The following is an 18,107-nucleotide window of genomic DNA, read 5'->3' as shown; positions in this document are numbered from 1 at the left end:
GAAACAGGCTGTAGACATTCGATGTACTTATTCTGATCATAAACCGATCATTTTTAATCTTTCCTGGGTTCTTTTTCAACAGCCATCTTTTCCTTCGGAGAACGTTCTTAGATTACAGTAGATTCTCCTGGCATATAAATAAAAATTTAAACACATTTGAAATAAACGATAGGAATGAGATTGGCCGTCAAATTTTTCACCTCTATAATAAGGTCAATAACACACGGAGGTATGTCATTCGTATCGCCAGAAATCCCGCACACTTGCCTACGCGCGACAATTGTGCTGGTCACATTGTCAACAATGACAATGGCAGCAGATGTAATTTACCGATAAGTAGCGGTCTTGCATATTGCTGTGGGGTCCAGAACATATAATAATAATAATAATAATAATAATAATAATAATAATAATAATAATAATAATAATAATAATAATAATAATAATAATAATAATAATAATAATAATGTTCTGGACCGTCGTCACATGTGCGGACCACGCTGGAAACGGGTCCTGGACGGCTAATGACTAAGAATGCAATCCGGCCGCGGGTTCAGTAGGCTACCGCCAAGGCACCCAAGACGACACCACGACAGATCCCCTGAAGGATTTGATCCATATTAAAAATGCTTATAGGAAAAGATGGCAAAGATTTAGGGACCCAACTAACTGGGTGGAATACCTGGACCTAGCTAGGGAAGTACGAAATCGATTGCTGGAAAGAAAGATTGAAAAATGGGAGGAAACTTGCCGGAATGTATTAGAAAACGAGTCAGATCGCGAATTTTGGCGGATTCTCGCAGAAAACGAGTCAGATCGCGAATTTCGGTGGATTATATATCTAAAACAATAAGCATACAATTACAAATTTCAGTATAATACCGTAGCGAAGCACGGGTATCTTGCTAGTATGATGATAAAGCTGGAATTCAAGAGGACAACTTAAGGCAAACATTCATTTATAGGAAAAGGAATTACAGATTAGAATAATTTACCAAGGGAGATGTTTTTTGCAACTCCTTTGATCATTTAAGATAAGACTAGGTAAACAAGTGATAGGGAATCTGCCAATTCGGTGATGGTGATGACTGATTGATAGATGGATTATGCAAAATTATCCAACAGCAGGTGCACTCATGCTCTCTTTCCCAGTCAGAGCATCCTGGCTTCATATTCTAAGAACTGCTGGAATAAAGGAACAGCACATGATGTCAGGAAAGATATTCTCAGCTACAGCCTCAGTGATGTTCCACCAGCATCGTACGACCAAATGCAAGTGGTTACGAAAAGGAAGAAACAATAAATGTCATCAGTATTGCGATCATAGCTGCCAAAAATTTTGACCACCTTATACTCAACTGCCCAAATGGAAGGGGAAACTGATTAAAATATCAATATTTCTTTGACATTCAAAGCTAGACCACCCCAATGTTGTTCAAGGCACTCTTTGACAGATCAGAGTATTCAGATAGTTTTTAATTAAAATTATTGAAATTCTAAACCAAGTAAAGAGATTAAAACATAGAACAATACGACTTTACGGTTTTTCTATGATTTGCATTAGCATGTACATTTAATATGTTAGCAAATTCTTTTCTTAACTCATTTTAAAGACTTGAACATTGTAGAAAAATAAATTAATAACTACAGTATAAAAATGAAGAGTTTAGAAAACAATGGTCTACCAAATCATTTCACTCAAAGATATAAAAAGAATTCTTAAAAGAGGGAACAGATAGGGAATCTGCCACCAGGGCGACTGCCCTAAATACAGATTAGTAGTGATTGATTGTAGGTTCTTATTATTTCAGTTCCCATTAGTTATCAACACTATCAGAAAAAGAAATGTATGAATGCACACTGCACTTACCTACAAATTTTGAATTCAATATACGTCTCTCCAAATAGGGTTGACATGAGGAAGGGCTACAGCCTTAAAGCAGGGTCAAGTCAATGTGTGTGACACAGTTTACACCTGTAAAGTGCGTGAGGGGTGTGAGAATAGCGACAGAAAAGAAGAAGTCCCAAGACAACATTGAGATGATGAATGTGCCAAGACATCCCAGTTAATATCATTTAAAATTCTGTGGTGTGTAAAGATATATAGGACTTTTCAGTGCTGAGACCAAGCACAACTTTCTTTTCGGATTCGATTTCCGGCAGGGTTGGGAATTTTAACCACAATTGGTTAATTTCACTGGCGCGGGGGCTGGGTGTACGTGTCATCTTCACCATCATTTCATCCTCATCACGAGGCGCAAGTCGCATACGGGCGTCAAATCAAAAGACCTGCATCTGGCGAGCCGAATTTGTCCTCGGACACTTCTGGCACTAAAAGCCATACGCCATTTCATTTTTTCATGCGATCTCTCCAATCGGTAATAATATCATCTGTAATGTTTGTTCCTGCTGATCATAGCAAAAAAATGCTTTTGAGATTGTGTTTATCCCAGAATGGTTTAGACCTCATTAGCAAAAATATAACCTCACTATACTTCGCAAATGTTTCTGCACATATGTACAGCATTGTCTTCCTTTTTGGAAAGGAATAATATCACATAATAAAAAGTGTAACTTTACCTCATTTATACAGTTATTTGAAATTCTGTTAATTCATACAGATTCTCTTGACCACAACCAAGCCATGTCAATTGTGGGTTGCAATAGTAGCACAATTGAAAAAATACGAATTTGGAGTTAATGCACTCTCCAGCATTGCAGAATAGTCTTTCTTCCAGCATACCTTGTAGTTCAATATTCCACCAACAGATGACAGAACTGACTCCGCTTTGTTGTTTACATTGTCTGCAATACTTGTGCTTCTCACTTCTCATTGCACCTGGAGCTCGGCAGTCATGTAGTGCATTCTGTTCAAACATAGTGTCAAATCGTAAGTTGTGCCAGTGTTGCAGAAGAATTTAATTATCGTCTGCAGTCCGTCAGAAACTTTAAAGTCATTTATTTCAGAACTTGATTTTTTTGAGTTGTTCCACTATTGTAGCCCAAGAGTGATATGTTTTCAAACAGTATAACTTCAATGATAATATTCAAGCATGCAGTAATTCAAAACTCCCAGAACATTCCAAGCGATATGATCCAGAATGTCTGAAGACTTACTATTAAATAATAAAGCATACTTTAACATACCTGTTATTCATGAACTCTTCTTGTGAAATGTGATAATATATGAGCTGTGGATCTATATATATTTATATTGCAGGTTTGCTCAACGGACCTTTGCTGAGAAAGTATGGATACCGTAAAATAGCGATACTTGGAGGCATATTGTCATTCGTTGGTATCACTTCGACCAGCTGGGCAAACAGCTTTGCGCATTTCATTATTTCTTACAGTCTCATTTCGTGTAAGTTATTTTCTTCTTATATTTTAAAATGTTTAATATGTATGTTGGCTGCTACTAGGTTCAAAATATTTCAGGAATAATTTTCTTTTGCCAAAATGTATTAGTTATTGGCAGCACTAATGATGTCACTTCCTTACAAATTTTATGTTCATGACCATTGTTGTCTTTGCATTGCTACGAGCTAGAAAGAGGACTATAGAGTAGATAACATGGCTGCTACAGCGCTCTGGGTGGTGCCAAGGTGAAATAGTGACACCATAATTTAAGCGCCATCCTTATACAAGGTTGATCAAATATAAACGGTCTTTTTTTTTTTTTTTTTTTTTTTTTTGTTCCTGAACATCAACAGTTGGTAAGGAATTAAAGCAGCGGAAATTTGTCAGAGATTGACTGCACAGTTTGGTGATCAAACATTGCCAAGGACGCGTGTGTGTAAGGAGTGTCGGAGGAAAGGGGAGGCAGAACCAGTAAAAGCCAAGATTCTTGCAAGATTTTTTCGATCGGGGAGGCATTTTGCTGATTGTTTTTTTGCATGAGCGACGCCCAATCAATCCTGCTTACTACTGCAAGCTGTTGAACAAGGCGAGGGTTGCATATTGCCGTAAAAGACGTGACCAACCGATTCGACAATGCGCGACTCCATACTGCAGCTCTAACTGTCTCTAAGCTGCAGGAAATGCACTCGACTACATTTGATCATCCTCTTTACAGCCCGGACTTATCACCCTGCGATTTCCATTTGTTCGGACCGCTTAAAAAAGCTCTAGGAAGGCAACGATTTGAAAATAACGAGAGTGTGGAAGACTTCGTGCGCAACTGGCTGGTGACATGACCCTGTTCTTTTTACAATGAAGGCATCAAATAGCTGTCCATACACTGGGACAAATGCATTTCCAAAGCAGGAAACTATGTGGAATAATAAATTGTAATTGCCTTGTGTTTTTCAATAAATTAATTTAAATAAAAAATAAAATCCCGTTTATATTTGATCCCTCCTCGTAGATTCTTCCGCTTACAGTGTCCTACTTTTAATAGATTAGATTGAATAAATGAACTGGATAAATTATGCATAAGTTGTTGAAAAAACACAAAGAATATATCTTATTCCAAATAAGATTTTTTTTTTTTACTTAAGTGCACAGTTTTTGGTGATTAGTAGAATTACGTTGCCTGTATTGTAACACAATCCAGCATGTGTTCAGCAGGCCTACTTTTATTTTCTTGTAGGAATTGACTAAACAGCGAAGCACGATAAACGGTATACTACCTCGCTGAGTGGCTCAGACGGCAAAGTACAAGTCGGCATATTTGGTATTTGAAGGTGCTCAGATACGTCACCCTTGTGTCAGTACATTTACCGGCCCATAAAGGAACTCCGGTGGGACAAAACTCTGGCACCTCAGCTTCTCCCAAAAGAAGTTGGTAGGATGAAAAACCAATAACACTATTTATTATTAAATTGAATGCTACAGAGAACAGTTCCCCGGCATTTTGAAAATAAATATATAGAGAATAATGATGCTATAAGACGCTTGCTGTCCAATGCTACACCTACAATGTTTTGAATTTCCTAGTCACCTCATCCCCTCTGCCTATGATACGGAGTAATATGAGGAATTTCAGTCCAACATCACCACCACTACTGAGCGAGTTGGCTACGTGGTTCGTGGCAAATAGCTCTTAGCTTGCATTCGGTATATAGTGAGTTCAAATCCCACTGTCGACAGCCCCGACGGATTGTTTTCTGTGGTTCCCATTTTCACGTCAGGCAAATGCGGCGACTGCTGTACCTTAATTGAGGCCACTGCCACTTCCTTCTCAGCCTTAGCCTTGTAATATTCCATCACAGCGGCAAAATGTGTCTGAGTGGGTGCAACATAAGGCAAATAAAAAGAATTGGCATTATCAGAATCTTTGTCCAAAAATAACGAAGTGAATTATTCAGGTCAGTATGTGATTTAAGATCGTTAACACAAGTAGAACTGTCCTCTTTTTAAACAATTATTTTAAAAAGTTATCCTACATCTTCTTGCTCTGATTGTAATTTTTAATTATATTTATTATTATTATTATTATTATTATTATTGTTGTTGTTGTTGTTGTTGTTGTTATTATTGTTGTTGTTGTTGTTATTATTGTTATTATTATTATTATTATTATTATTATTATTATTATTATTATTATTATTATTATTATTATTGCTTAGTGTGCGGCTCCTTGGCTGAATGATCAGCATTCTGGCCTTCGGTTCAGAGGGCCCCGATTCGATCGGGTCGAGGAATTTAACTGGGTAGTCGATAGTTAATTCCTCTGGATTGGGGACTGGATAACCATCTCCATCTACATACAGCAGAACATACTACAAACCACCACAGAAACACGCGATAGTGAATATATAACTCCAGCTAAGTTTGGCATCGGGAAGGGCATCCAGCCATAAAATTGGGAAAATTCATACAAAATGCGGAATTCAGGAACCTGGGAAGAGACCAGGTATTATTATTATTATTATTATTATTATTATTATTATTATTATTATTATTATTATTATTATTATTATTATTATTATTATTATTATCAACATATGAATGATTTCCCCACATTGCCACATTATTTTGGTCAAGGTTTTCTATTCTATATTTTCATTCCCTGTAAGTAGGACTAATTTTATTTAATGGCCATGTGTTTATGATTTCCTTTATAATTACTGGAGATGCATTAATTTTCCTTCTTAAAATGCAATATGTAAGTAGGTAGGCCTATATCTTGTATTTTAAATGTCCTTTTAAAAGGATACTATGCATCTTTGAATGCTTTCCTAATTAAGAAAACTGTGAAACGGTATTTATTCCCGCAGCCTGTTTACTTGCTTCATTACCACACCCACATACAAGGTTATTCTAAATGATTGTCGGGGTTTCGTGAATTTATTTTTTTGAAAACATGGTAAACGTACCATTTTTATTGTTGCAGTAACAGTACGACAAACTCTCAAAGTTTTGTTTTGCATCAACTGTAGTACATAAGTTACCACCAGATGGCAGTAATAGCAGGGTTTAACAAAATGGCGGTTAGCGATAAGGAGAAAGCTTTTTGTACTCTTGAATTTCATCAAAACCGATCTGTTACCAGAGTCCAGTGCCATTTTTGGACAAAATACGGGAAGGAGCCTCCTTCCGACAACTCTATTCACAGATGGTACGCACAATTGGATACAGGTTGTTTGTACAAAGGGAAAAGCAGTAAGCGTCCCGCTGTGTCAGAAGCGGATGTGAATCGGATTAGGGGCGTTTATCTCCATAGTCCTAAGAAATCAACTACGAGATGTAGCAGGGAACTGCAAATTCCTCAAACCACAGTATGGTGTGTGTTACGAAGGCGCCTAAAGGTAAAGCCATATCGCCTACAATTGCGTCAAGCTCTAACAGCTAATGACAAAGCCCCACGTTTCAACTTTTGCATGGCACTGCAGGAACTGATTGAAGAAGATGATGGTTTTCTTAACAGAGTAGTTTTCAGTGATGAAGCTACTTTTCATGTAAGTGGAAAGGTAAACAAACAAAACATTTGCATTTGGGGTGCAAAGAACCCCCATTGTCATGTGGAACATGTGCGAGACTCTCCTAAGGTGAATGTGCCGTTTCAAACACGAAGGTCTATGGCCCGTTCTTCTTCAATGAACAGACAGTAACAGGGCTAACTTACCTGGACATGCTCACAGAATGGCTGTTACCCCAGTTGAGTGACGACAGGAATGATTACGTGCTGCAACAGGATGGTGCACCACCTCATTTCCACAGGGAGGTTAGAGCATTTTTAAACCAAGAACTTCCACAATGATGGATGGGACGCGGAACTGAAAGTGATCTGATGCTCTTACCCTTTCCACCATGTTCACCAGATCTTACACCATGTGATTTCTTCCTGTGGGGATATGTTAAAGATAAGGTATTTGTTCCTCCTCTACCGGCGGATATTCAGAAAGTGAAGCAGCGCATCCAAGCCGCCTTCGAAAGCATCACCGCTGCCATGTTGACTCGTGTGTGGGAAGAGATGAACTATCGAGTAGATGTGTGTAGAGTGACACAAGGCGCACATATCGAGCATTTGTAATGTATGTCAAAATAACTTTATGAGTTACAGTACACAATGAAACAAGATTGATATTCCTACGTCAATTGCACTGTGAGTTATGAACTTTTGTAACCCCGACAATCATTTAGAATAACCCTGTATTTTGATCGCTTAAAATATGGTGGACGCGGCGTTCAAGTAGATTCAATAATAATTCAACGTACTAATATCAAATTTTGTGTTTTGTAATATAAATCTCCTTTCGAGACATTTGAGACATTTGACGAACCTTATAGTGGAACAGCAATGTAAAAAATATATATATACGGTACCGGTATATGTATTTGCCTGACAGTGTTTTGTGAAGGAACCCATTTAGTTTCCATGATTGTTAAGGCATGAAGTCTATACGGTCAAACATCGTGGTTATCCAGTTCGAGTCCCGTCGGTAGAAATAATTTTCACCACAGGGTAGGGGAGGTGGTGGTATAGCCTACAATTTCTAATCACTAGATTGCATGCCAAAAGCCTTGATTAAATTCCAAACCTCTCCGCAGTGCTCATATGGAGTGAGGGCACATAATGCTGTTGATGTTGATTCGTCCATTGGATAGGGTTGTAAAGCCTTGAGCAGACCCCTTGGTGCTATAGTACCGGTAGGCTATATGCTGGCACCGCATTTCAACCTCTTTCTTTCTCCTACCGGTATCACACATCATGTCATTCATATCATCTCATTAACTCCTCTGACGAGGTTGATATCAGGAAGGGTATCTGGTCGTAAAAACTCGCTATGAAAATTCATCTCACTCCATACCCGAACCCAAACAGCAACGGGACAAGGATTAGACATACAATGTTTTTGTGAAGGCAAGTATCAAAGAAAATTGCCACAGCAGTCAACATTTAACTGCAGAGTTTTGTCTGTATATTGCTCAGAATTTGAAAATAATGGTACCGTATATCTCTATCGGTCGTGTCCACAGTAACAAGGAAATGCACTTTTTGATTTTCCATCATTTATGTCTGTCTGTCTGTCTGTCTGTATGTATGTATGTATGTATGTATGTATGTATGTATGTATGAACAGGCATCACAAGAAAATGGCTGAAGAGAATTTAATGAAAATCAGTATGTAAAGTTGGGGAATGATGCAGTACAATCTAGGCTATATATAATTTTATTCACGCTGAATGAAATGGTAGTTTAGGGGAAAGCCTAAAATTTAATTCTCAAATATTTATATTACCAATGGTCCTATCAATAAATACTGCATAACTAAAGTTACATAGAACTAAATTTATGATCATCTATATCTTATATACATTTTTACCATACCGATTTTTGTTGCTAAGTCCATATCAACACCGAACCATGAGAAAATGGGTGAACAGAATTTAATGGAAATCGGTCTGTAAAGTCTGAGAATAAGATGCTACAGTATAGGTTATAAATAAGTTTTATTCACACTGGATAAAATGGTAGTTTAGAGGAAGGTGCCTAAAATTTAATTTTTTAAATACGGTAGCCTACCTATGTTATTGGTCCTGTCGAAAAGTATTACATACTGTAACAAATGTTATAAAGAATACAAGTTCCAATCATTTCTGTCTTACACAATTTTATTGTACCAACTATGATAATAGCATAATGAATTTATTAGACTTTTCTTGTTTGGTCCAACATCAAAAATAAGATTGTATGCAGATGATATAATTGTTTATAGGGAAATAAATAACATTGAGGATTGTTCAGAATTACAAAGGGACCTTGAAAGTATCCAACAGTGGGTTGAAGAAAATAATGTGAAGGTTAATGGAGGCAAATCAACTGTTACAACATTTACAAACAGGAGCTTTAAAACTGAATTTGAATATACTTTGGATGAGGTAGTTATCCCAAAAGATGGCAAGTGCAAATACTTAGGTGTGAGATTTGAAAGTAATTTGCACTGGAAGGGCCATGTTGATGACATTGTTGGGAAAGCATACAGATCGTTACATGTCATAATGAGGCTACTTAAAGGATGCAATAAAGAATTAAAAGAAAAAAGTTACTTAAGTATGGTTCGTCCATTATTGGAATATGCAAACAGTGTTTGGGATCCTCACCAAGAATACCTAATAAAAGAAATAGATAGTGTGCAGAGGAAAGCAGCAAGATTTGTAACAGAGGATTTCAGGAGAAACAGTAGTGTATCAGAAATGTTAGAGAAACTTGGGTGGGAAACTTTAAGTAAGAGAAGGGAGAATACTAGACTTATAGGATTATATAGAGCCTATACAGGAGAAGAAGCATGGGGAGAAATCCATGAGAGGCTTCAGTTGGAAAATAATTATATTGGCAGAACTGACCACAAGTATAAAATTAGAAGGAATTTTAGCAGAAGCGACTGGGGTAAATTTTCATTCATTGGGAAGGGCGTGAAGGAGTGGAACAGTTTACCAGGGGTAGTGTTTGATCCTTTTCCAAAATCTGTGCAGGTATTCAAGACGGGAATAAACAGCAACAGGGAAAATAAATGAAATGTTAGAGGGCATTCGACCAGTGCAGGCTATTGTAAATAAAAAAAATGTGTGTTAAAAAAAAATTAATTCCATCCCCTGGTCCATGGAGTTTGGACAGCCAAAGTAGGGGACTGCCTGTAGGGGTGAAGTACAGTGGGGACTTCGAGGGCCCTGGGACCGCTACGGTAGCTGTGAAGGCCCTTCAGGAACTCTGAAAAGTGGTGGCAAAAGGGGGCTCTGGTTAAGACGCAGCAGGTCGTTATGCTACGTAGGTTCCAAAATGGGTAAACATTTTTTTTTTTATAAGTAAATAAATGCAATGTAAATTTTAATCTTATACCAGTTGCATAGTATTATTTGAAGTAATTCCATATACTGTATATGAGTTGACTATGTTTGTAAGTATAGGAGATATTATAAGTAGAATTTTGTAAACAATATAAATTTATTAAGGATGATCTGTTTGATGAATAGAAAAAAATTGTTAGCAGAAATTGTATATTATTGTATTCTAGAAATTTTTTTTTTCTTCTCTTGTTAATTTAAAATTTAGTGCTTGACAATAATGTATTTTAGTGTACCCTTTGTCACCGAGGTAGACACCTCATTTGCAAATAAAGAAATTTTGATTGATTTGATTTGATCTAAGAATCAAAGAATTATTTAGCCACCTAATTGATACCTTTATTTGCCTTTGGCAATTTCATAAAATCATTAATAGTACATGTTTCAACTACTTCCCAGTCATCATCGGGGCATCTAAGAATCAATAATGTTATTTGTTTTACGTCCCACTAACTACTTTCACGGTCTTCGGAGATGCCAATGTGCCAGAATTTAGTCCCGCAGGAGTTCTTTTACGTGCCAGTAAATCTACCAACACAAGGCTGTCGTATTTGAGCACCTTTAAATACTACCAGACTGAGCCAGAATCGAACTTGCCAAGTTGAGGTTAGAAGGCCAGCGCCTCAACCGTCTGAGCCACTCAGCCTGGCGATCTAAGAATCAAAAAATGATTTAGCTACCTAATCGATACCTTTATTTCCCTTTGATAATTTTATAAAATCATTAATAGTACATGTTTCGACTGCTTCCCAGTCATCATCAGGGGAATCTAAGAATCAAAGAATTATTTAGCCACCTAATTGATAACTTTATTTCCCTTTGACAATTTTATAAAATCATTAATAGTACATGTTTCAACTGCTTCTCAGTGATCATCAGGGGGATCTAAGAATCAAAGAATTATTTAGCCACCTAATTGATACCGTTTTGTGCCTTTGGCAATTTTATAAAATCATTAAGAGTACATGTTTGAACTGCTTCTTAGTCATCATCAGGGGCATCTAAGAATCAAAGAATTATTTAGCCAACTAACTGATACCTTTATTTGCCTTTGGCAATTTTATAAAATCATTAATAGTACATATAGATGTTGATTCCCATAGGGAACCTGAAATATTTGTCCCAAATGAGTAAATTTATAATGCCAATATAAATGATCCGTTATTTTACATTATAAATTTTCCAACTAACTCATTCCTGGTTGCCAGCGTTTCACCCCAGTGTGCTAAGTTGGGCTCATCCATTGGTATATAGCACACCCACCAAGACGCATGGCTAGTGTATTTTGTGGAGGCCACTGCGCATCGTCAGCTACATTCACGTAGGCTTATATGCCATTCCACTATTCCAGAAATAAATCTCAATCGAGTTGGGATGAACGCAATTACTGACAACGAAGTTAAACATAATGAGTAAATTATATAAAATGTCAAGTAAATTCAGAATAACGTGAAGTTGAAATGTATAAGATCATAATGGCAGTGGTGAAGACAAAATAAAAATTCGAATTGTTAAGACCAACACTGTAAAAAGACACAAATGAAAAAGCAATCCAAGGGAACGGGCATATTGTGATCTAGGAGCTGATTAAGTCACATAAAACTATTGAGAAAGAAGAGAATTTAAGAAAGAAAGGTTATTTGCAACATTTAAATAACAATATAATGCAAGAATATATAAGATTAATTAAATATGCGTTATATATTAAAATACACAACTGGACAATTGGTTAGCGACAGCATTGAAAACTGCAAGGACAAAGCTTTGACTAGAAAAGAAGATATTCAGTATAACACAGCATCAACGTTTAATATTTGATAAAGCTATTCTATACGAGATAAAAGTGAAATAATTGCAGACATATTGAAGGTCTAATAGCAATTGAAATAGCGAAATCTGGCCGTAGCCATGTTGAAACATCGGATCTCGTGAGATCTCCGAAGTTAAGCAACATTGGGCGTGGTCAAGATTTGGATGGGTTGCCACATAGAAAGGAATTGGCCACCCTACCGCACGTAAACTGCGGCTCAGACACATCCCTGCGTACGGGCAGAACACACCGTTTTAAAATGTCAATATGTTACAGCTGATTTCATCAACGTGTTTTGTCTTTTCAAGTGAGCAATTCAAGAACACCATGGCTCTCTAAGAAGACTTGAGATAGACTGTCTGGATGATCCCGAGCTGGACCGACACGGCAGAGAGGAACCTTGGTTCCCGATGATATTACGATGACCGGCTAAGCAGGATGACCAGCACCCAGAGCTGCGGAGGATGAATGAATGATGATTTCATTTCGGAAGTGAAGGAAATAAAATGTATATATGTTGTTAGATAGTACAATAACAAAGGTAACCCATTTGTAGTTAAAGACTAGATGTTATATCGTTATTGTCTTCAGAACGACCTAAATAATTGTGTTAGATTCTTGTGAGTGATTATATTTATCATGTTGATATAAGGGAATAGGCAGTCTTCTTAAGAAACAAGACTAATCCCAGTTAGGGAATGCAATGTAGTAATGTGATAGGCCTAATTATATTTCAATCAAAGCAAAAGTCATGACTGTACCATACATGGCCTACCCCACTAACTGGAGTCAAGGATCATCACGCTGTGCTGTGGTTGTTGGGAGGGAAGTTACTGATTCACTGCCCTCTGTCAACAGTTTCTTGAGTGAGCCACGCTGTGCCATGGTGGTGTTATGCATGTATTTCTGCTGTCTTAATGAGAAAGAATTGCAAATAGAGTGGAATGCAAAAGATGAGAATCATCAAAACTTTCCAGAAGATTCTGATGATGAGATTCAATATTATGATTATTACATCACAGAACAAAATAGAAAAAATTAAGTCATTAATTCCTGGAACTGGCAAAAAAAAAAAAAAAAAAAACAATGAAAAATATGAGTAAGTGAGGACCCCATCCTATTGTGTGTTCCTATTCATTTTCTTATCTCGACTCATCACTTGTTTTTTTCTTTTCCAGTACTTGTACTGGCCCGTTTTGGGTTCATTTCATTCTTTTGTGTTTGTCTGGTGTTCCTACTCCTCTTTTTAGCTGTGAGATTGCATTCAGGAGATAGCAAGTTCGATCTCCACTGTTGCCAGCCCTGAAGATGGCTTTCTGTTATTTCACTGTTGCCATAAAACCTGTCTGGACCAATGCAACATCAATCACCACTGATATGCATTTAGGGCAGGCAGTCACTCAGGTGGCAGATTCCTTATCTGTTGTTTTCCTAGCCTTATCTTAAATGATTGCAAAGAAATTGGTAATTTATTGAACATCTCCCTTGGTAAGTAATTCCAATCCTTAACTCCCCTTCCTATAAACAAATATTTGCCCCAATTTGTCCTCTTGAATTTCAACTTTATCTTCATATTGTGATCTTTCCTACTTTTAAAGACACCACTCAAACTTATTCGTCTACTAATGACATCCCAAGCCATCTCTCTGCTAACAGCTCAGAACATACCACTTAGTTGAGCAGCTCATCTGCTTTCTCCCAAGTCTTCCCAGCCCAAACTTTGCAACATTTTTATAAAGCTACTCTTTTGTCGTAAATCGCCCAGAACAAATCGAGCTGCTTTTCTTTGGATTTTTTCCAGTTCTTGAATCAAGTAATGCTGGTGAGGGTCCCATACACTGGAACCATACTCTAGTTGGGGTCGTACCAGAGACTTATATGCCCTCTCCTTTACATCCTTACTACAACCCCTAAATACCCTCATAACTACATGCAGAGATCTGTAGCCTTTATTTACAATCCCATTTATGTAATTACCCCAATGAAGATCTTTCCTTTTATTATTACCTAGATATTTACAATGATCCCTAAAGGGAACTTTCACCACATCAATGCAGTAATTAAATCTGAGAGGACTTTTCCTATTTGTGAAACTCACAACCTGACTTTTAACCCCGTTTATCATCATACCATTGCCCACCATCCAACTCACAACATTATCAAGGTCATTTTGCAGTTGCTCACAATCTTGTAATGTATTTATTACTCTGTACAGAATAACATCATCTGCAAAAAGCCTTATCTCTGATTCCACTCCTTTACACATATCATAGATATATATAAGAAAACATGAAGGTCCAATAATACTACCTTGAAGAATTCCCCTCTTAATTATTACAGGGACAGATAAAGCTTCGCCTACTCTAATTCTCTGAGTTCTATTTTCTAGAAACAGAGCCACCCATTCAGACACTCTTTTGTCAAGTCCAATTGCACTCATTTTTGCCAGTAGTCTCCCATGATCTACTCTATCAAATGCCTTAGACAGGTCAATTGCAATACTATCCAATTGACCTCCTGAATCCAGGATATCTGCTATATCTTGCTGAAATCCTAAAAGTTGAGCTTCAGTGGAATAACCTTTCCTAAACCCAAACTGCATTCTATCAAACCAGTTATTAATTTTGCAAACATGTCTTATATAATCAGAAATAATGCTTTCCCAAAGCTTACATGCAATGCATATCAAACTGATTGGTCTGTAATTTTCAGCTTTATGTCTATCACCCTTTCCTTTATACACAGGGGCTACTATAGCAATTCTCCATTCATCTGGTATAGTTCCCTCATGCAAACAATAATCAAATAAGTACTTCAGATATGGTACTATATCACAACCCATTGTCTTTAGTATATCCCCCGAAACCTTATCAATTCCAGCTGCTTTTCTAGTTTTCAAATTTTGTATCTTACTGTAAATGTCATTGTTTATCATATGTAAATTTTATTATTTCTTTAGCCTTAGTCTCCTCCTCTATCTCGACATTATCCTTGTAACCAACAATCTATACATACTGTTGACTGAATACTTCTGCCTTTTGAAGATCCTCGCATACACACTCCCCTTGTTCATTAATGATTCCTGCAAAATCCTTCTTGGTACCTGTTTCTGCCTGAAAGTGTCTATACATACTCTTCCATTTTTCACTAAAATTTGTGCGCCCGCCAATTATGCTTGCCATCATGTTATCCTTAGCTGACTTCTTTGCTAGATTTAATTTCCTAGTAAGTTCCTTCATTTTCTCCTTACTTCCACAACCATTTCTAACTCTATTTCTTTCCAACCTGCACCTCCTTCTTAGTCTCTTTACTTCACTATTAAAATATACTGGATCTTTACCATTCCTTACCACCTTTGAAGGTACAAACCTATTTTCACATTCCTCAACAATTGCTTTAAACCCATCTCAGAGTCTGTTTACATATTTATTTACCGTTTTCCACCGATTATAGTTACATATTAAAAACTCCCTCATGCCTATTTTATCAGCCATATGGTACTGCCTAATTTTAATATCCTGATTTTAATATCTTCCTTTCTTTCCCAACTATTCATAACAACCACAAAAACAGCTTCGTGATTACTAATACCATCTATTACTTCGGTTTCTCTGTAGAGCTCATCTGGTTTTACCAACATCACATCTAGAATAGTCTTCCCTCTAAAATCAGAATCATGGTTGGATGCAGAATCACTTTCTGAATCAGATGCCCTTCCCATATTAACTTATTTACCATTTGTTGGTCATGCTTCCTGTCGTTCGCATTACCTTCCCAAGTGACATTTGGTAAATTGAGATCACCCACTACAATCACGTTCCTTTCCTTATCGTTTCCCACATAGCTGATTATCTTATAAAATAATTTTGAATCAGCATCTGCGCTACCCTTCCGTGGTCTGTACACTCCAAAGACATCAAGTTTGCTATTATCTTTAGAGATGAGCCCTGCCCCTAGAATTTCATGTTTGTCATCTTTAACTTTTTCGTAGCTTACGAATTCTTCTTTCACCAGAATGAATACTCCCCCTCCTACCATTCCTATCCTATCTCTACGATACACTCTCCAGTTCCATGAGAAAATTTCTGCATCCATTATGTCATTTTCTCAGCCATGATTCAACTCCTATTACAATATCTGGTAAGTATATATCTATTAAATTAATTCTATTCCTTTCTTTACAATACTTCTACAGTTGAGCACTAACATATTTATGTCATCCCTACTTGATTTCCAGTTCCCTGTTCCCTTAACACCGCTTCTTAGGCCACCCTGTTTCCCTGAATGTACCTCGCTATAACACTTCTAAACAAATTTCCTAACTTATATGTACCATTGCGGTTTAAGTGAAGGCCATCTGAGCACAGATCCCTATCTCCTACCCACCCGTTAGGATCTAGAAATCTCACTCCCAATTTCCAACATACCCACTCCATAGTCTCATTTAAATCCCCAATCACCTTCCAGTCAGTATCCCTCCTACACAGTATTCCACTGATGACAATCTCCACTTCCTTAAACTTCACCCATACTGCATTTACCAGGTCCCACACATCCACAACTATGTTGGTACTTATACCTGATTGTCTTACGTTGTTAGTACCAACGTGAAACACTACCACCTTCTCATTTCTTTCCTCCTTCTTTTCTACTTTCCTCAACATCTGCCTTAACCAAATTCCTGGATAACACTCTACCCTAGTACCCTTTCCTCCACACACTTTCCTGACATGTCTAACGATGGAATCCCCCATGACCAGAGCTTCAACACCCTCAACACTACCCACCTCATTTGATCCCTTCTCCTCATGGTCAGCCCTATCTTTCCTGACAGCTGCAGAAGCTACTTCCTCGTCCCTTTTCTCCATCCCATAACCCTGTTCCACCTGTCTTTTCCAATCCACTACTCCACATTTCCCTTTCCTACCTCTTCCCTTTCTCCTATTTTCACACATCTCAGCAACAGTTACCTGTTCCTCATCTTCCCTTGGTTGTTCTACCTGCAGTGACTCATTGCAATTTCTCACAGACACCTGTCCTGAATTCTGATCCTGAATGGAGCCCTTAGCCTGCAGTCTCCTTCCCCTTAAAACATTAAACCTCCATTTCCTTCCCATCCCTCTTTTACACCTACTGTATCCTGTACATTGTTTGAGGGAGGCCTACTTTCCTTCCTGTCCTCTGAGAGAATCCTAATTATCTCTCTCAAGCTCTCCAACTCCTCCTTCATACTCCTTAATGCCTGGCAACAGAAAACTGATAGTAAAAATAAATTTTCAAAAACTGAAGTCCACCAACCTCTGGATGAATCAGAAAAGCAGAAACAGGTCTATCAGGGGCTGAGAAGAAATGGATGTAGAAGAATTGAGATTGATGAGGAGAGAGAAGCGGTGTATGAAGATGTGGAGATAGTCCTTATCCTTTTCTGTTTTCATGTTTTATCTCTCTCTCTCTCCTTTTCCATTGCTCCCTCTTCCAATGCTAAACTGTCATTCAGTCATTGTGTTTATCCTATTATGTGTTCCTTCCAATGTTTGTATCTTTACTTATGACTTTAATTGTCACTTGTTTCTTTCCATTACTTATAAATAAATTCATTTATTAGAAACACGTGCATTTTGAAATAAAATTAGAAAAAGGAAATAGAATGTACACAATAAATCAGGTTATATAAAACTAGCCCGGAAAATATTTATACGACTCTTGTCTTGTTAATGAACATGAGAACTGTCCATCACAGTAAATGCTGGAAACCATGATCTTTTTCTAACTTTATTTCAAAATGCATGTGTTTCTAATAAATGAATTTATTTATAAGTAATGAAAAGAAACAAGTGACAATTAAAGTCATAAATAAAGATACAAACATTGGAAGGAACACATAATAGGATAAACACAATGACTGAATGACAGTTTAGCTTTGGAAGAGGGAGCAATGGAAAAGGAGTGAGAGGAGCAGATATGTTTAGTGACCAGTTGAATGCAACTCATAATTGTGCTCACGATA

At 37.3% G+C, this 18,107-nt stretch overlaps 1 protein-coding gene and 1 pseudogene across 3 annotated transcripts in view; both read left to right on the top strand.

The window, feature by feature from the left end:
• The window catches only part of LOC136858589 (uncharacterized), a 332,089-nt gene that overhangs the window by 259,814 nt on the left and 54,168 nt on the right, over window positions 1–18,107 (top strand). For all 3 annotated transcript variants that reach the window (XM_068225628.1, XM_067138262.2, XM_067138263.2), the window contains exon 4: window positions 3,221–3,364. In XM_068225628.1, the coding sequence (XP_068081729.1) occupies window positions 3,221–3,364 (144 nt within the window). The remainder of the gene's footprint in view (window positions 1–3,220; window positions 3,365–18,107) is intronic.
• LOC136858591 (uncharacterized) lies at window positions 6,825–7,477 on the top strand (annotated as a pseudogene).

Source organism: Anabrus simplex, chromosome 1, assembly GCF_040414725.1.
Source record: "Anabrus simplex isolate iqAnaSimp1 chromosome 1, ASM4041472v1, whole genome shotgun sequence".
Taxonomy (NCBI): domain Eukaryota; kingdom Metazoa; phylum Arthropoda; class Insecta; order Orthoptera; family Tettigoniidae; genus Anabrus; species Anabrus simplex.
Note: the sequence above shows the minus strand (reverse complement) of the source record. Positions and strands in the feature narration are given on the sequence as shown.